Consider the following 20901-nt stretch of genomic DNA (forward strand, 5'->3'; position numbering starts at 1 on the left):
AACGAGAAAGCACTGGTTGACTGTTGGATTTCTGAAGTGGAGACAGCACCGAGCAGCTCATAAGTCGCTATGGTGATCAAGGGCGTTATTAAACGGACAATTGATATTATGATTATCGGCAGGTTGTTGATACTACTTCAAGGACTTTTACCTGCTTGCATTTCTTTCACAGAGAGAGGAAGGAGGAGTTATTTGAATGACAGTTGTTGCTCAGCACGGGAAGATAAAATAGGAGGTCAGGTGGTAGACCTCAGACACATGTTCTGGACACTGAATGAGCATTGTTGTGCCCGCAGGAAAAGTGGGTTTTGGAGGATCGATCTGTCACTTGTGCAGTGGAAAGAGGAAAGGGGTTGACTGGTGGGGAGTTGTCCATGTGTCCACTCTCGCCTGGGGGATAGCTCCACCACAGAAAAGCGGTCCCCTTTGTTAAAGTCACAGTCAGTGACTTTTAAAGGCTTTCAAAGGACAACAAGATTGACGGTGTCAGCTCACCTGAAGACTCAAATCTCTCCCTCTCTCTCCATCACTACTCAACTCAATACTACGAACTGAACTGAACTTTACTCATCATCGTAAGACTGTATCTTTTTACCCCAGACTTAAAGAAGCTTGGTTTTTGATACATATATTTCCACACTTACTTATATAATCATTGCTATCCTGTTTGATTTATCTACATTTATATTACTGTATTGCATAGTAACTAATAAATATTATTAGTTTATAGCAATACGAGACTCCAAAGTGTTTTCCATCTCTGCTGGTTCTTTATTCCCGTCATGGGGTACGTGACAGTCCAAAGTATGTGCTGGCAGCAATTTGCAAGTGCCACCATTCTTCCGACACCAACATAACATGCCCTCAACTAACCATAACCAATACGTCTTGTACTGTAGGTGGAGACCAGAACACCCAGAGGAAATCTCCACAGTCATGAGGAGAACATACAAACAGCACACAGTGATGGGAGAACATACAAACTCCTTACAGTGAACCCTGATTGCGAAAGCTGTAAAAAGCCATCATAACTGCTAAGCCACCGTGCTTCCTCATAGTTGTAGAAACTCCGATAAAATTTTTATCTGGTTCAGAATATTTAAAAAGGTTTTAAATTCATCTTTATTTAAAAATAATACATAAATCTTTCAATCTGTGGCAATTCTTGTTGATGCGCCTTGTTTCATAAATTTAAATATTACATGTCACAAGCATTGTAAAGGCCATACACGTGGGAGCAGAATTAGGCTATTCGGCCCATTGAGTCTGCTCCAGCATTTGATTATGACTGATTTATATTGTGTAGAAATTTTGTAAAATTATGCATCCCCTAGATAATTACTGCATCTTTTTATCATTATGTCTGAAAAGGCAAAAACGAATTTGTCACATCTGATGCTCTGTGATTCTTTCCGTGTCATGCCAGATTGCAGTTAATTTTCCTGTCTATTTTCAGCATCCAGGACAACTCCGCAGTACATTTAAAACATCAACAGTTCAGCACAGGGACAGGCCTTTCGGCCTAATCCAATTAAATTAGTCATCAAATGGCCGACCAATCTAATCCCTTCTGTCTACACAATGTCCACATCCTGCCATTTTCCTCATATTCATGTGCCAAACTAAACATCTTTTAAAAGTCGCTAATGTATCTGCCTCTACCACTACCCCAGGCAGCACATTCCAGGCACCCACCACTCTGTGTAAAAAAACTTGCACCTCACTTCTCCTTTGAAATTACTCCTCTCACCTTAAATGCATATACACTGGTATCAGACATTTCAACCCTTGGAACTCCAGCCCTAGTTTGCAAATCTTAAAATCCTGTTCTGAATTTTCCTACAACATTTTCCTCATAATGAATCTGGGATTGCTCATTGTTCCCATCAGATAGGATACCTCCTGATAAAGGGTCTTGGCCCAAAACTCCAACTGTTTTTTTCTTTCCATAGATGCTGCCTGGCCTGCTGAGTTTCTCCAGCATTTTGTGTGTGTTCCTTTAGATGGGATACCTCTTCCGTGGTAGAGGCTATTTACATTAGGGATATTTTAGAAACTCTTTGATAGGCACATAGATGACAAGAAAAATTGAGGGTTATGTATGAGGGAAAGGTTAGGCCGATCTTCAAGGTTTAAACGTTTGAAGTAAATTCATGATCTAAGTACATGCGTCACCAGACACATCCCTGAGATTCATTTTCTTGCTGGTATACCCAATAAATCCATAACAGAATCAATGAAAGACTACACCAACTTGATCTTAGACCTAGACTTTAAAAGACAGCACAACATTACAAACCGAAGGGCTTCTATGATGCTGAAAAGTTCTATGTTTAAAACTTTGTCTCAATCTCTCACTTCAGAACTTTCTCCAACATCTTCAAAACCTAGAAACCTCACTTTCTAACTTCCAAAAATCCTAGCACCTGCTTCCACAATAATTTGATGTCTTTTTCCACACACCCCTCAGTATAATTAGACTCAGATCCACACCAGTAGAGCTAGGACTTGCATTCTATGACTCCAGAGCCTCTCAAAATCAGTACTGCAGTTAGCAACACGCACAAAATGCTGGAGGAACTCAACATCTATGGAGAGGAATGAACAATTGATGTTTTGGGCCGAGACCCTTTGCCAGTATTCTTTGTAAACAATGTTTTAGAGTTTAATAAGAATGCCACTGCATGGTATCAGAAAAAGCTGCATAGGGCTCCATCATGAGCACTATCCTCCCCAGCATCGAGGACATCTTTAAAAGGTAGCATCCCATCATTAAGGACCCCCATTACCCAGGGCATACTCTCTCCTCATTGCTATCATCCAGGAGTTACAGAAGCCTGAAGATACACTCAATGTTTCAGGAACAGTTTCTTCTCCTCTGCCATCCAACTTCTGAGTGGCCGAATCCATACACAATACCTCACTACTTTTTTATTTTTTATAACTCTCTTTTTGCACGATTTAATTTTTTTATGTACAAACATTTGTATATATAGTTTTTTATTATTATATATTGCAATGTACTTCTACCGCCAAACGAATGTACTGATGTTACACCTGATTTTTGATGGACTGCGAGCTACATCTGTCTGTGTCATTTCGTACCAAGCTATTAGAGAATGGAAGACCCTGTTGACCAATTTATAAGACAATCTGAAAATCACTGCTGAATAAGAGAGGAAAACAATTTGTAAATTCATTTATTTCAAAATCAGAGAAAAATAATTTAAGGATAAACGGAGTCCTGACAAAGGGTCTCGGCCTGAAACATCGACTGTACCTCTTCCTAGAGATGCTGCCTGGCCTGCTGCGTTCACCAGCAACTTTGATGTGTGTTGTTAAGGATAAACTTACAATGATAATTTGTAAGTTTGTTGTGTAGTTTTGCATTATGCCAGATGAAGTTTCCAATACTGCAATGGACTGTATTTATTTTCTTTATTGAGATACAACATGGAACAGACCCAACCAGCCACAACACCCAGCAATCTATTTAACCCTAACCTATTCACAGGACAATTTACAATGCCCAATTAACCTAGTGACCGGTGCGTCTTTGAACTGTGGGAGGACACCAGAGCACCTGGAGAAAACCTACTCCTTACAGTGTCGGAATTGAATTCCAAACCTCGACACCCTGAGCCGTAATAGAATCACGCTAACCACTATACTAATGTGCCATCTTAATGTATTAATTTCACTGCAGTCTAAATTAATTGGTTTGTGATTTGAGTGAAGTATTAATCCCTGACCTCTGAACCACAGCACATCGCGCTGGAATGCCCTGAGCTCTGCATTAACCACTACATCACCATTTCTGAATTTATATTAATCTGCTTATCAAACACTGAAATGAGGAACAATATTTATTTAAAATAATTCACATGGATTAAATTGGCAAGGAGAATTAAAAAAATGAGTTTTAAACTAGTAATTCAGTGTCCAAACAAATGAACTGCTTCCTTGTAGTTGAAGAGTGGAATTTATTTCTCCAGGAATCAATGACCCGTTCTGTTGTAAATGGCCTACGTTGTTGAAGCTGGATCATGACAGGCATACAGTAATGAAAAGAATCCTATTTATTTTTTATTCCATTCTTCCTTCTCCTTTCTTTCAGATATAACTTCTTTAAGATATGGCTGAAGGTAGTATATATCCTAGAAGACAAAGAAAACTTATTTTGTTAAGTTCTGTAAATATCTGAAGAACAGGGCATTTATAGTCACAGTCAAAGAACCCTACAGCACTGAAACAAGCTCTTCAGCCCATCTAGTCCATGCCAAACTATCTCGTCCTGCCTATTCCCATCCATCTGCACCTGGACCATAGCCCCCCATACCCCTACCATCCATGAACTTACCTAAACTTCTCTTTAATGTTGAAATCAAATAAAAATCCACACTTTACCCCCACTCTGAGTGAAGAAGTACCCCTCCAGGTCCCTTTTAAGCACTTCACCTTTCACCCTTAACCCATGACCTCGAGATCTCGTCTTACCCACTCTCGGTGGAAAAGGCCTGCTTGCATTTATCCTATCTATACCCCTCATAATGTTGTATCATCATCGTTATTATGTGCCATGTTGTATGACTTTTGACCATGGTTGTTCTTGGCAAATTCTTCTACGGAAGTGATTTGCCATTGCCTTCTTCTGGGCAGTGTCTTTACAAGATGGGCTTAGAAAAATAGAGGGCTATGGGTAACCCTAGATAATCTCTAACATAAGGACATGTTCGGCATAGCTTTGTGAGCTGAAGGGCCTGTATTGTGCTGTAGGTTTTCTATGTTTCTAAGACGGGTGACCCCAGCCATTATCAATACTCTTCAGGGATTGTCTGCCTGGTGTCAGTGGCCTCCTAACCAGGACTTCTGATATGCTCCAGCTGCTCGTATGACCATCCACCTGATCCCATGGGCTTCACGTGACCCTGATCGGTGGAGGGCGCTAAGCAGGTGCTACACCTTGACCAAAGGTAACCTACAGGCTAGCAGAGGGAAGGAGCATCTTACACCTCCTTTGGTAAAGACGTATCTCCACACCGCCACCCATAAGGTTGTATACCTCTATTGAATCTCCCCTCATTCTCCTACGCTTCAAGGGTTTATATAAAAATTTTACTTTTTCATGTTAGTAAAAAAAATTAGTGTGAGGAGAACAAGAATGACCAAAGACAAGAGGTGGTAAATACATTAGGAAATATTTTGTCAGGAGAATAGTTCAAAAGTGAAACTAATTACCAGTACAAGAAGTTAAATTGTGAGCATGGCTCTATTTGTAGCACTGAACAGATTATGCTGGTAAGATTTGATAAAGTCGAGTAGAAAGTTACCCTAGTGGAGTATCGTTTGTTCATTATGTGCCATGTCACATGGCGTGGGCTATCGTGGTCTTTCCATGACCGTGATTGTTTTTGGTAATTCTTTTCTACAGAAGTGGTTTGTCAATGCCTTCTTCTGGGCAAAGGAGTATAACTAATGGCAATAGTCCCTTGGACCAAAGAGAATGTAGATCATAAAAGCAAGCCAGTTAGGGTTGTCCAAAACTGTGATGTGTGTTTAGGCAGAGAGGCAACATTTTCACACAGACGGGGAACTGAGGAAGTGGTTGGAGTAGGTACAATAGCATCATTCAAGAAGCACTTGGAGGTACATGGAGGGATGGGAGCTTACACCTATGGGATGACTACAGGAAATTGGGTCAGTATGGATTCACTGCTCTGTGACTCAGCCTCATATTGATATACAGGACATTACAGCACAGTACTTGCCCTTCAGCCCACAATGTTAAGCTAATCTTTTAACCTACTCTTAACTTCAATCTAACCCTTCCCTCCTACATAACTCTCCATTTTCCCATCTAAGAGACTCTTAAATTGACACTACGTATCTGCCTCTACCACCACCCCTGGCAGGGTATTCCATGCACCCACCACTCTCTGTGTGAAGAACTTACCTCTGACAACTCTTAAACTTCAGTTTAAGAGCTGAGAGGTAATGTTGCAGCTATGTAGGACCCTGGTCAGACCCCACTTGGAGTACTGTGCTCAGTTCTGGTCGCCTCACTACAGGAAGGACGTGGAAACCATAGAAAGGGTGCAGAGGAGATTTACAAGGATGTTGCCTGGATTGGGGAGCATGCCTTATGAGAATAGGTTGAGTGAACTCGGCCCTTTCTCCTTAGAGCGACGGAGGATGAGAGGTGACCTGATAGAGGTGTATGAGATGATGAGAGGCATTGATCGTGTGGGTAATTTAACCAATTTCCCCTGGAATCAATAAAGTATGACTATGACTATGGGTAGTCAGAGGCTTTTCCCCAGGGCTGAAATGGCTAGCATGAGAGGGCACAGTTTTAAGGTGCTTGGAAGTAGGTACAGAGGAGATGTCAGGAGTAAGTTTTTTTACACAAAGTGGTGAGTGCGTGGAATGGGCTGCCGGCAACGGTGGTGGAGGCAGAAATGATAGGGTCTTTTAAGAGACTCCTGGATAGAAAACTTAGAAAAATAGAGGGCTATGGGTAAAGCCTAGGTAGTTCTAAGGTAGGGACATGTTCGGCACAGGTTTGTGGGCCGAAGGGCCTGTATTGTGCTGTAGGTTTTCTATGTTTCTAACTCCCTATATTTTTCTCCAATCACCTTAAAATTACTCCCCCTTGTACTTGCACGCTGAGAAACTCTCTGGCTGTCCACTCAATCTATCCATCTTGTCCGCCTCTCATCCTCCCTCACTCCAAAGAGAAAAGCCCTAACTTGTTCAACCTGTTCTCATAATACAGGCTCTCTAATTCAGGCAGCGTCCTGGAAAATCTCCTCTGAACTCTTTCTAAAGCTTCCACATCCCTCTATAATGACATAAAGTCAAGTTTATTGTCATTTAACTACATACATGTATATAACATAAATAACCAGATAAGGTACAGTGCCATGCAAAAGTTTGGGCACCCCTGGTCAAAATTTCTGTTACTGTGAATAGCTAAGCGAGTAAAAGATGACCTGATTTCCAAAAGGCATAAAGTTAAAGATAGCACATTTCTTTAATATTTTAAGTAAGATCACTTTTTTATTTCCATCTTTTACAGTTTCAAAATAACAAAAAAGGAAAAGGGCCCAAAACAAAAGTTTGGGCACCCTGCAAGGTAGTACTTAGTAACACCCTCTTTTGGCAAGTATCACAGCTTGTAAACGCTTTCTGTAGCCAGCTAAGAGTCTTTCAATTCTTGTTTGGAGGATTTTCGCCCATTCTTCCTTACAAAAGGCTTCTAGTTCTGTGAGATTCTTGGGCCGTCTTGCATGCACTGCTCTTTTGAGGTCTATCCACAGATTCTCAATGATGTTTAGGTCAGGGGAATGTGAGGGCCATGGCAAAACCTTCAGCTTGCATCTCTTGAGGTAGTCCATTGTGGATTTTGAGGTGTGTTTAGGTTCATTATCCTGTTGTAGAAGCTATCCTCTTTTCATCTTCAGCTTTTTTACAGACGATGTGCTGTTTGCTTCCAGAATTTGCTGGTATTTAATTGAATTCATTCTTCCCTCTGCCAGTGAAATGTTCCCCGTGTCACTGGCTGCAACACAAGCCCAAAGCTTGATCGATCCACCCCGTGCTTAACAGTTGGAGAGGTGTTCTTTTCATGAAGTTCTGCACTCTTTTTTCTCCAAACATACCTTTGCTCATTGTGGCAAAAAAGTTCTATTTTAAGTTCATCAGTCCACAGGACTTGTTTCCAAAATACATTAGGCTTGTTTAGATGTTCCTTTGCAAACTTCTGATGCTGAATTTTGGCCGCAATGAGCAAAGGTATGTCTGGAGAAAAAAGGGTGCAGAATTTCATGAAAAGAACCCCTCTCCAACTGTTAAGCACGGGGTGGATCGATCATGCTTTGGGCTTGTGTTGCAGCCAGTGGCACGGGGAACATTTCATAGGCAGAGAGAAGAATGAATTCAATTAAATACCAGCAAATTCTGGAAGCAAACATCACACCGTCTGTAAAAAAGCTGAAGATGAAAAGAAGATGGCTTCTACAACAGGATAATGATCCTAAACACACCACAAAATTCACAGTGGACTACCTCAAGAGGCAAAAGCTGAAGGTTTTGCCATGGCCCTCAAAATCCCCTGACCTAAACATCATTGAAAATCTGTGGATAGACCTCAAAGGAGTAGTGCATGCAAGACAGCCCAAGAATCTCACAGAACTGGAAGCCTTTTGCAAGGAAGAATGGGCGAAAATCCGCCAAACAAGAATTGAAAGACTCTTTGCTGGCTACAAAAAGTGTTTACAAGCTGTGATACTTGCCAAAGGGGGTGTTACTAAGTACTGACCATGCAGGGTGCCCAAACTTTTGCTTCGGGCCCTTTTCGTTATTTGTTATATGGAAACTGTAAAAGATGGAAATAAAAATGTATCTTGCTTAAAACATTAAAGACATGTGTCATCTTTAACTTCATGCCTTTTGGAAATCAGGCCATTACTCGCTTAGCTATTCACAGTAACAGAAATTTTGACCAGGGGTGCCCAAACTTTTGCATGCCACTGTATATAGAAAGGAGATGTTTCTTCAAACCAGAGTGTAAAGTACACCAGTACACAAAACAGACGATAACTTATGGAGGATAATCTACAGATGAATCACACATAAATAACAAATTAAGGTGCATTAATATTAAATATTGTAAGGTATGGGACAGATTAACTAGTGACACTTCGAATACGATATTGCAAGTGTGGTCTAACCAGGGTTTTATAGAGCTGCAACATTACCTCACCGCTCTTGAACTCAAAGAACTCTTGAGTTCCTATTCTGGTAAAACTCTGCCCTTTTTCTAATATTAAAGGGCCGGAACGAAAAAGGGACGGAAGACACAAGGCAAGACACCCACATGAGCAGATTGATAATATCGAAGCACTGAATTTGATGCTTCCAACATTTCACCACATTGTTATCAGCTATATAGTTGCAATAGGTGATGAAAAATTATCCAAATATACACTCTGTGGCCACTTTATTAGATACACCTGCTCGTTAACGGAAATATCCAATCAGCCAATCAGGTGGCAGCAGCTCAATGCATAAAAGCATGCAGACATGGTCAAGAGGTTCCGTTGTTATTCAGATCAAACATCAGAATGGGGAAGAAATATGATCTAAGTGACTTTGACTGTGGAGTGATGACTGGTGCCAAACAGGGTGGTTTGAGTACCTCAGAAATCGCTAATCTCCCGGGTTTTCACATACAACAGTCTCTAGAATTTACAAAGGATGGTGCAAAAAACCCCCAAAAAACACACAGTGCGCGAGAGTTCTGTGGGTGAAAACGCCTTGTCAATGAGACAGGTCAGAAGAGAACGGCCAGACTGATTCAAGCTGACAGTAATTCAAATAAACATGCGTAAAACAGTGGAGTGCAGAAGAGCATTTCTGAATACACAACATGGTGAAACGAAGACCACACTGACTTCTGTTTCCGTACCTAATAAAGTGGCCACTGTATATCAGTACAGTGCTTCATAGTCACAAAAGTCAGCGATCAAATTGTACCTCTTCATACTTGACCCACATCTCTTTAGGAAGGATCTGGTGCTTCATGCTCAAGTCCAAAGCTCGCTTTATGCGGAACATTCTATCATTGTAAAGGTTCTCCGGCAACCTTCTCACAGCCTCCTTCACATCATCATCTTCGTGCAGAGTGTCATCTCGCATAAGACCTGCAAAAACAATGGGCATGGCAAATTCAGAAAACGCAACATGACACTGAAGCAAAAAGTACAAAGGAGAAAAGTAAAAGTGGCAGGCCGACAAATCCAGGGCAAGCATTAAAAAGGGCTAAGAGAGTTGTAAAAGAGCGCCTGAAGGCTTTATGTGTCAATGCAAGGAGCATTCGTAATAAGGTGGATGAATTGAAAGTGCAGATTGTTATTAATGATTATGATATAGTTGGGATCACAGAGACATGGCTCCAGGGTGACCAGGGATGGGAGCTCAACGTTCAGGGATATTCAATATTCAGGAGGGATAGACATGAAGGAAGGGGAGGTGGGGTGGCGTTGCTGATTAAAGAAGTATTTAACGCAATAGAAAGGAAGGACATAAGCCGGGAAGATGTGGAATCGATATGGGTAGAGCTGCGTAACACTAAGGGGCAGAAGACGCTGGTGGGAGTTGTGTACAGGCCACCTAACAGTAGTAGTGAGGTCGGAGATGGTATTAAACAGGAAATTAGAAATGTGTGCAATAAAGGAACAGCAGTTATAATGGGTGACTTCAATCTACATGTAGACTGGGTGAACCAAATTGGTAAAGGTGCTGAGGAAGAGGATTTCTTGGAATGTATGCGGGATGGTTTTTTGAACCAACATGTCGAGGAACTGACCAGAGAGCAGGCTATTCTGGACTGGGTTTTGAGCAATGAGGAAGGGTTAATTAGCGATCTTGTCGTGAGAAGCCCCTTGGGTAAGAGTGACCATAATATGGTGGAATTCTTCATTAATATAGAGAGTGACATAGTTAATTCAGAACCAAAGGTTCTGAACTTAAAGAGGGGTAACTTTGAAGGTATGAGACGTGAATTAGCTGAGATAGACTGGCAAATGACACTTAAAGGATTGACGGTGGATATGCAATGGCAAGCATTTAAAGGTTGCATGGATGAACTACAACAATTGTTCATCCCAGTTTGGCAAAAGAATAAATCAAGGAAGGTAGTGCACCCATGGCTGACAAGAGAAATTAGGGATAGTATCAATTCCAAAGAAGTAGCATACAAATTAGCCAGAGAAAGTGGCTCACCTGAGGACTGGGAGAAATTCAGAGTTCAGCAGAGGAGGACAAAGGGCTTAATTAGGAAGGGGAAAAAAGATTATGAGAGAAAACTGGCAGAGAACATAAAAACGGACTGTAAAAGCTTTTATAGATATGTAAAAAGGAAAAGACTGGTAAAGACAAATGTAGGTCCCCTGCAGACAGAAACAGGTGAATTGATTATGGGGAGCAAGGACATGGCAGACCAATTGAATAATTACTTTGGTTCTGTCTTCACTAAGGAGGACATAAATAATCTTCCAGAAATAGTAAGGGACAGAGGGTCCAGTGAGATGGAGGAACTGAGTGAAATACATGTTAGTAGGGAAGTGGTGTTAGGTAAATTGAAGGGATTGAAGGCAGATAAATCCCCAGGGCCAGATGGTCTGCATCCTAGAGTGCTTAAGGAAGTAGCCCAAGAAATAGTGGATGCATTAGTGATAATTTTTCAAAACTCGTTAGATTCTGGACTAGTTCCTGAGGATTGGAGGGTGGCTAATGTAACCCCACTTTTTAAAAAAGGAGGGAGAGAGAAACCGGGGAATTATAGACCGGTTAGCCTAACGTCGGTGGTGGGGAAACTGCTGGAGTCAGTTATCAAGGATGTGATAACAGCACATTTGGAAAGCGGTGAAATGATCGGACAAAGTCAGCATGGATTTGTGAAAGGAAAATCATGTCTGACGAATCTCATAGAATTTTTTGAGGATGTAACTAGTAGAGTGGATAGGGGAGAACCAGTGGATGTGGTATATTTGGATTTTCAAAAGGCTTTTCACAAGGTCCCACACAGGAGATTAGTGTGCAAACTTAAAGCACACGGTATTGGGGGTAAGGTATTGGTGTGGTTGGAGAATTGGTTAGCAGACAGGAAGCAAAGAGTGGGAATAAACGGGACCTTTTCAGAATGGCAGGCGGTGACTAGTGGGGTACCGCAAGGCTCAGTGCTGGGACCCCAGTTGTTTACAATATATATTAATGACTTGGATGAGGGAATTAAATGCAGCATCTCCAAGTTTGCGGATGACACGAAGCTGGGTGGCAGTGTTAGCAGTGAGTAGGATGCTAAGAGGATGCAGAGTGACTTGGATAGGTTGGGTGAGTGGGCAAACTCATGGCAGATGCAAGTTAATGTGGATAAATGTGAAGTTATCCACTTTGGTGGCAAAAATAGGAAAACAGATTATTATCTGAATGGTGGCCGATTAGGAAAAGGGGAGGTGCAACTAGACCTGGGTGTCATTATACACCAGTCATTGAAAGTGGGCATGCAGGTACAGCAGGCGGTGAAAAAGGCAAATGGTATGCTGGCAGTTATAGCGAGAGGGTTCGAGTACAGGAGCAGGGAGGTACTACTGCAGTTGTACAAGGCCTTGGTGAGACCACACCTGGAGTATTGTGTGCAGTTTTGGTCCCCTAATCTGAGGAAAGACATCCTTGCCATAGAGGGAGTACAAAGAAGGTTCACCAGGTTGATTCCTGGGATGGCAGGACTTTCATATGAAGAAAGACTGGATGAACTGGGCTTGTACTCATTGGAATTTAGAAGATTGAGGGGGGATCTGATTGAAACATATAAGATCCTAAAGGGATTGGACAGGCTAGATGCAGGAAGATTGTTCCCGATGTTGGGGAAGTCCAGAACGAGGGGTCACAGTTTGAGGATAGAGGGGAAGCCATTTAGGACCGAGATTAGGAAAAACTTCTTCACACAGAGAGTGGTGAATCTGTGGAATTCTCTGCCACAGGGAACTGTTGAGGCCAGTTCATTGGCTATGTTTAAGAGGGAGTTAGATATGGCCCTTGTGGCTACAGGGGTCAGGGGGTATGGAGGGAAGGCTGGGGCGGGGTTCTGAGTTGGATGATCAGCCATGATCATAATAAATGGTGGTGCAGGCTGGAAGGGCCGAATGGCCTACTCCTGCACCTATTTTCTATGTTTCTATGTTTCTAAATTTAAAAATTCAGTATGTTTAAAGATTAGCTTTATTCGTCACATGTACGTCGAAACGCTGGAGGAAGGGGGAAGGAGCCAGAGTAAGAAAGTTGGGGGACAGGGAGGAGGAGGAGGACATGCTAAAAGGTGGTCGGAGAAGGATATGCTTTCTGCCTAGTGAGGCAGCTGTCAACAATGAAGTGGATTTTGCTCTGTTTTCCAGCAGGTGAGAGTACAACAACATTTGTAAAAAACATTTAAATATACAAGTAAAAAACAAATGGTTGCCTGATGGCTGCTGGGAAAGATATCGTAGGAGCCCTGGAAGAGGTTTCTGTCCACCGTTACCTGCATTAGTTGTTATGTGACTGATTTAGTAACAGCTGCTAAAAAATATACCACTGAAGCCATATGGATGGAATCAGGCCATTCAACCCATTGAATCTGCTCTGTCATTCCATCATGGCTGATTTATTCTCCCTCTTGACCCATCCTTCTGCCTTCTCCCGTAACCTTTGATGCCCTGACTAATCACCCTCTGCCTTGAGTAACTGTAACATTTCCCCTAATCTCTCCTCTACACATCTTACATGGATGTCCTCTGGTATTGGCCATCACCGCCCTGAGAACAATGTGGGAAAAATCAATGAAATAAATAGAGACTTACCCAACTTATTAAATCCTGCAGCATTATAGTACCATTTCCGCAACTTCGGCAGCAAACCAACAGATGCTTTGACTATGGGAAGATGAGAAAAAATGTTACTCTCCTGTAGGACATATCTTAAAATGAGATCACTGAATTGTAGTTAAATGGTCCTTTCTCCATGATGATATACAACAGGGGTTTATACCACGGAGCCCTACCATTAACTGAGGGGTCTGTGGACTCTAGCTTAGAACCCCTGATTTGGAGAAATATAGAACACAGTATAGCACAGAAAGAGGTCCTTTGACTCACCAAGGCGTGCCAATTATTGTGCCCCCATGTATACACTGATCCACTTTCATCCCCCTACTTTCTCGTCACACCCTGGTATGGAGGCACCGACGCACGGGTCACAGACACAGCCAAGTCCATCACGGGCACAACCCCCACCACCGAGGGCATTTTCAACAGCAGCTGCCCCAAGAAAGTGGCATTCATTGTTAAGGACCTCACATTCAAAAAGTAACATCTCAAAAGAATGACAAGGTTCTGGAATCACTTCTGCGGACTGCAAAATTCCAAATGTAGCTTCACTATTTAGGAAGGCAGAGAGGCAGTAGAAAGGAAATTGTAGGCCAGTTAGCCTGACTTCAGTGATTGGGATCAGTTGGATGACCTTTGGCTCATACAGGAAAGTGAGGAGCACGAGGCAGGTACCTGAGTGACTGTAGGAGAGGGAAAGGGAGTAAGCAGCCAGTACAGGGTAGCCCTGTGGCTGTTCCTCTCAATAATAAGTACATCGCTGTGGGGGGGGGGGGGGGGTCAACTTACCAGATGGAAGCAGCAGCAACCAGGTCTCTGATCTATGGCTCAGAAGGGAAGGGAGGAGAAGAGGGCTGCAATAGTGATAGAGGATTCCATAATTAAAGGAGCAGAAAGCAGATTCGGCATACTTGAAGGAGACACCCAGACGGTATGTTGCCTCCCAGATGTCAAGGTCAGAGATGTCCTGGATCGGGTCCAGGGCATTCTACTGGGGGAGGGTGAACAGCCAGATGTTGTGGTGCATATTGGTACCTATGACATAGGTAGGAAAAAGGAGGTCCTGAAGAGAGAATTTAGGGAGCTAGGTAGAAAACTGAGAAGCAAGATGTCCAGGGTAGTAAACTCAGGATTGCCTCCTGGCCACACACCAGTGAGAGTAATAGTATCATTTGGCAGATGAAATGGGAGGTGAACAGCCAGAAGGTGTGGCCCATTTAGGGCCAATGACATGGGTAGGATGAGCGATGAGGTTCTGCATAGGGGAGTTAGGTGCTAGTTAAAAGGCAGGACCTCCAAGGTTATGATCCCAGGATTGCTACCTGAGCCACATGATAGTGAGGCCACAGCTAGGAAGATTATACAGTTTAATACATGGCTATGGTGTAGGAGGGATTTTTGGATGATTGGGCTCCATTCCAGGGAAGGTGGGACGTGTACAGGCAGGACAGTTTGCACCTGAACTGGAGAGGGACAAATATGCTGGCAGGAAAGTTTGTCAATGCAGCCTGTTGAGGTTTAAACTAGAGTTGCAGGGCGACTGGAACCAGAGTGCCAGAACAGTTTGTGGAGAAGTTGTGAAGGCAGATGTTAGTAAGACCTCAAAGTTAGGAATCAAAAGGTTGAACATGGTGTGACTCGTGTCCTGAGCTGCATATATTTCAATGCAAGTAGTATCGTAGGAAAGGCGATTAATAGTGCTGAGGATGAGGTAGCTGGTTTACAAACAGAGGCAGTGAGGAGAGGCTGTTGATGGGTCAAAATTGCAGTCAACAGAATGAGCTGCAACATAAAAGACAGACAAAATCAAAAAGGGTGAATACAGATGTTGTATTTGAATGTGCATAGAATACGGAATAAGGCAGGTGAACTTGCAGCAGAGTTGCAGATTGTAGGTATGATGTTGTAGGCATCACTGAATCATGGCTGAAAGATTATACCCGAGAGCTTAATGTCCCAGAATACACATTATGTCAAAAGGACAAGCAGGAAGGCAGAGGGGGTGACATTGCTCTGTTGATAAAAAATGAAATCAAATCATTAGAAAGAGGAGACATAGGGTTGGCAGGTGTTGAATATTTGCAGATAAAGCTAAGGAACTGCAAGGGCAAGACCCTAATGGGAGTTGTATACAGACAAGGATGTGGCCTACAAATTACAACAGGAGATAGAAAATGCATACAAAAAGGGCAATGTTACAATAGTCATGGGGGACTTCAATATGCAGGTACATTGGGAAAATCAGGTTGGTGCTGGATTACAGGAGGGGGAATTTCTAAAGTGCCTGTGAGGTAGCTTTTTAGAGCAGCTCATGGTTGAGCTCACTGGAGGATCAGCTATTCTGGTCTGGGTGTTGTGCAATGAACTAGAATTGATTAGAGAGCTTAAGGTAAAAGAACCCTTCGGGGAAAGTGATCATAATATGATTGAATATACCCTGAAATTTGAGAAGCTAAGGTCAGATGTATCATTACAGTGGAGTAAAGGGAATTACAGAGGCATGAGAGAGAGTTGTTGTCCACAATTGATTGGAAAATAACACTGGCAGGGATGACAGCAGAGCAGCAATGGCTGGAATTTCTGGAAGCAATCTGGAAGGCACAGGATATATACATCCCAAATAAGAAAAAAGTATTCTAAAGGAAAGATGACAAAACTGTGGGTAACAAGAGAAATCAAAGCCAACATAAAAGCCAAAGAGAGAGTATATAATAGAGCAAAAATTATTGGGAAGTTAGATGGTTCAGAAGCTTTTAAAAACCAACAGAAAGCAACAAAAAATTTTGATTGTTAAGGATGCGGTATCAGAGTACACAATAATGTAGGCCAAAGTCAGCATGGTGTCCTACAGGGAAAGTCTTGCCTCACAAATCTGATGGAATTCTTTGAGGAAATACAAGGCAGGAAAGACAAAGGAGAATAGATGAACGTGGTGTTCAGATTTTCAGAAGGTCTTTGACCATATATTCTGCACTGAGGCTGCTTAACAAGATAAGAGCCGATGCCATTACAGGAAAGAAATAAGCAAGGATAGAGCTTTGGCTGATTGACAGGTGCAAAGAGTGGGAACAAAGGGAACCTTTTCTGACGGGCTGCCAGTGACTAGTGGTGTTCCACAGGAGTCTATGTTGGGTCCACTACTTCTTACAGTGGCATGCAAAAGTTTGGGTGCCCCGGTCAAAATTTCTGTTACTGTGTATAGTTAAGTGAGTAGAAGGTGAACTGATCTCTAAAAGTCATAAAGTTAAAGATGAAACATTCTTTTCAACATTTTAAGTAAGATTAGTGTATTATTTTTGTTTTGTAAGGAAAAAAAAGGAAAGGAGCAGCACGCAAAAGTTTGGGCACCCCAAGAGATTTGAGCTCTCAGATAACTTTTACCAAGGTCTCAGACCTTAATTAGCTTGTTAGGGTTATGGCTTGTTCACAGTCATCGTTAGGAAAGGCCAGGTGATGCAAACTTCAATGCTTTATAAATACCCTGACTCCTCAAACCCTGTCCCAACAATCAGCAAACATGGGCTCCTCTAAGCAGCTGCCTAGCACTCTGAAAATTAAATTTAAATGATGCCCACAAAGCAGAAGGTTATAAGAAGATAGCAAAGCGTTTTCAGGTAGCCGTTTCCTCAGTTCGTAATGTAATTAAGAAATGGCAGTTAACAGGAATGGTGGAGGTCAAGTTGAGGTCTGGAAGACCAAGAAAACTTTCCAAGAGAACTGCTCGTAGGATTGCTAGAAAGGCAAATCAAAACCCCCGTTTGACTGCAAAAGACCTTCAGGAAGATTTAGCAGAATCTGGAGTGGTGGTGCACTGTTCTACTGTACAGCGATACCTGCACAAATATAACCTTATATGGAACAGTACAGCACAGTACAGGCCCTTCAGCCCACAATGTTGTGCCGACCCCCAAACCCTGCCTCCCATATAACCCACCACCTTAATTTCCTCCATATACCTGCCTAGTAGTCTCTTAAGCTTCACTAGTGTATCTGCCTCCACCACTGACTCAGGCAGTGCATTCCAAACCTTCCTCTAATATCCCCCTTGAACTTCCCACTGTCAGATTTCTGAATGCACAATGAATCCATGTACACTACCTCACTATATGTTGCACTAATATGTGTGTGTGTATATAATCTTTACTGTAAAATAGTTTGTCTTGTATATTCAATGTAGAAATTGCTGCAAACAGCAAATTTCACCACATATGCCAGTGATATTAACCCTGATTCTCATTCATGGGCTCACTGTGTATGACTGTATTTTTCCTCCAGATTTCCCCACTTTATTCTGCATTGTGTTAGATTTTCCCTTGTTCTCTCTCATTGCACTGTAATGTGCACTGTATCTGTCTGTCTCTCTCTGTATCTGTCTGTGTGTCTCTGTATCTGTCTGTGTGTGTCTCTCCCCCTCTGTCTGTCTGTATGTGTGTATCTCTCTGTGTATCTGTCTGTAACTGTGTGTCTCTCTCTGTAACTGTGTGTGTCTCTCTGTGTATCTGTCTCTCTATCTGTCTGTGTGTCTCTCTATCTGTAACTGTGTGTCTCTCTCTGTAACTGTGTGTGTCTCTCTGTGTATCTGTCTCTCTGTCTGTGTCTCTCTGTAACTGTGTGTCTCTCTGTCTGTGTGTGTCTCTCTCTGTAACTGTGTGTGTCTCTGTGTATCTGTCTGTCTCTCTCTCTCTCTCTCTATCTGTGTGTATCTCTGTATCTGTCTGTGTGATCTGTATGTTCGCCAGCTAAGACAATGATAAACCGACCCGGACACAACACCTTCACCACGGGGGTATGCTCCACACTTCGGCCTGGAAGCTGGCTGTCCCCTCACCCACCCCACCGCGAGCAGAGAGCACCGGCCCGCACACGGTGAGAGAATCAGCCGGGAGAACGCGAATCTCCGGTCACCGGGACACGCCAAGGTCAAGCTCTGACCAGCCCCTCCCCCGTCCCGGTCCCGGTGCGGAACCGACCTCAATCTTCCCTCCCTCCACTCCGCTGCCCGTTACTGGCCCGTCCCCGTCTCAACACCGGCGACTTTCCCCCGGCCTCAGACCCGCCATTCCTGACCTGGGGCCCGCGCCGCCATCTTCTCCCCGCCGCACTGACGTAAGGTTTCCGGGGGCCTGGCTGCGCGCGCGTGCACGCTGTGCGTCGGGCCGTCGTGGCCGATGGGGCGCGCACGTGCGTGCGGCCGCCGTTGCCAAAGGGTGCGTGCGCGTTCACGCGGTGTATTAAAGATTGGAGATAGTTGGATGCTGTCTCCAGTTCCCAAGTGTCACTCCGGATCCGATGCAGCACAAAACACAATAACATAAAAGACATGGTGTAATAGAGCGCAAAGGGTAGTGAGAGGCTTTCAAAAACCCAGGAGGCGACTAAAAAAGTTACTCAGAAGCCAAAGATGAAGTACGAAGGTAAGCCAGCCAGCAATATTAAAGAGGATACCAAAAGTTTCTTCAGGTACATAAAGTGTAAAGGAGAGGCGAGAGTGGATATCAGAGCGCTGGAAAACAATGCTGAAGAGGTAGTAATGGGGGACAAGAAAACGGCGGACAAACTGAATAAGTATTTAGATTATGAAGACATGCAGTCCTCTTTTATTGTCATTTAGTAATGCATGCATTAAGAAATGATACAATATTTCCTCCGGTGTGATATCACAAAACACAGGACAGACCAAGACTGAAAAAACTGATAAAACCACATAATTATAACATGTAGTTACAACAGTGTAACAATACCATAACTTGATGAAGTCCATGAGCACAGTAAAAAGTTCAAAGTCTCTCAAATGTCCCACATCTCACGCAGACGGGAGAAGGAAGAAAAACTCTCCCTGCCATGCCGACCACAATCCGACTCTGAGTCATCCGAAAACTTCGAGCTCTGGTCAGCTCTCCGTCACTGAGTACTGAGCGCCATCTCTATCCGAACGATTCAACCCCCATCTCGGTCGCCAAAAGCAGGCAAGGCCGGGGATTTTGAGGCCTACCCTCCGAAAGATTCCCGACCACGCAGTAACGACAGCAGCGAACAAGCGTTTCAGAAATTTCTCCAGATGTTCCTCTGTGCTTTCACATCCATTCTCCATCAAATCAGAATTGTTCACGGCCTCTATTTAACAGATACAATATCATTTTTCACCGGAGGGCTGCGCAAGCGCAGGCGCGCCGCCATCTTCTCCTCCCGCCTTCACTGTGGAAGACACTAGCAATATGGTGGAAGTTCCAGGCGTCAGGGGTTATGAAGTGTGTGAAGTTACTATAACCAGAGAAAAGGTTCTTGGGAAATTGAAAGATCTGATGGTAGATAAGTCACCTGGACCAGAGTATGTACACCCCAGAGTTCTGAAAGACGTGGCTGAAGAGATCGTGGAGGCATTAGCAATGATCTTTCAAGAATTACTAGATTCTGGAATGGTTCCAGAAGAATGGAAAATTGCAAATGTCACTCCACTCTTCAAGAAAGGAGAGAGGCAGAAGAAAGGAAACTATTGGCCAGTTAGTCTGACCTCAGTGCTTGGGAAGATTTTGGAGTCGATTTTTAAAGATGAGGTCTCACGGTACTTGGAGGCATATGATAAAATAGGCATGGTTTCCTCAAGGGAAAATCTTGCCTGACAAATCTGTTAGAATTCCTTGAAAAAAATAACAAGCAGGATAGACAAAGGAGAATTAGTTGATGTTGTGTACTTTGACAAAGTGCCACACATGAGGCTGCTTAACAAGCTACGAGCCCATGGAATTACAGGAAAGATTCTAGCATGAATAAAGCAGTGGCTGGTTGGCAGGATCAGAGAGTGGGAATAAAGGGAGCCTTTTCTGGGTGGCTGCTGGTGACTACTGGTGTTCCACTGGCCTCTGTGTTGGGACCGATGGAATTGATGACTTTGTTGTAAAGTTAGGAGACAACATGAAAATAGGTGGAGAGGCACGTAGTTTTGAGGAAATAGTGAAGCTACAGAGGGCTTAGACAGATTAGGAGAATGGGCAAAGAGACAGATGGAATACAGTGTTGGGTTATGCATTTTGATAGAAGAAATGAAAGGGTTGACTATTTTCTAAATGGACAAAAATACAGAACACTGAGTTGCAAAGGGACTTGGGAGTCCTTGTGCAGGATTCTCTAAACATTAATTTGCGGGCTGAGTCTGCGGTGAGGGAGGCAAATGCAAAAATAATCCCAGGATGGAATGGCTTGTCATATAAAGAGTGTTTAATGCCTCTGGGCTTATATTCACTGGAATTCAGAAGGATGAGGGGGACCTCATTGAAATCTTTCGAATGGTGAAAGGCCTTGGTAGAATGGATGTGGAGAGGATGTTTCCTATGGTGGGAAAGTCTAAGACCAGAGGACACAGCCTCAGAAAAGAGGGGCGTCCTTTTAGAACAGAGATGAGGAAGAATTTCTTTAGCCAGAGAGTGGTGAAGCATTGAAATTCTTTGCCACAGACAGTTTCCACAATAAGCATACATAT

At 43.1% G+C, this 20901-nt stretch overlaps 1 protein-coding gene across 1 annotated transcript; it reads right to left on the reverse strand.

Moving 5' to 3' along the window:
• Positions 1-3855: 3855 nt before the first annotated feature.
• LOC134356402 (cytochrome b-c1 complex subunit 7) lies at positions 3856-18572 on the reverse strand. Its single transcript, XM_063067337.1, has 4 exons — positions 18492-18572; positions 13401-13472; positions 9538-9704; positions 3856-4157 (listed from the first exon to the last, which is right to left on the reverse strand). Exons 1-4 carry the CDS (start codon positions 18508-18510, stop codon positions 4080-4082), a joined length of 336 nt encoding a protein of 111 aa, XP_062923407.1. The 5' UTR covers positions 18511-18572; the 3' UTR covers positions 3856-4079.
• Between the last annotated feature and the right edge of the window lie 2329 nt (positions 18573-20901).

The sequence above is a fragment of the Mobula hypostoma genome, chromosome 1, assembly GCF_963921235.1.
Source record: "Mobula hypostoma chromosome 1, sMobHyp1.1, whole genome shotgun sequence".
NCBI lineage: Eukaryota > Metazoa > Chordata > Chondrichthyes > Myliobatiformes > Myliobatidae > Mobula > Mobula hypostoma.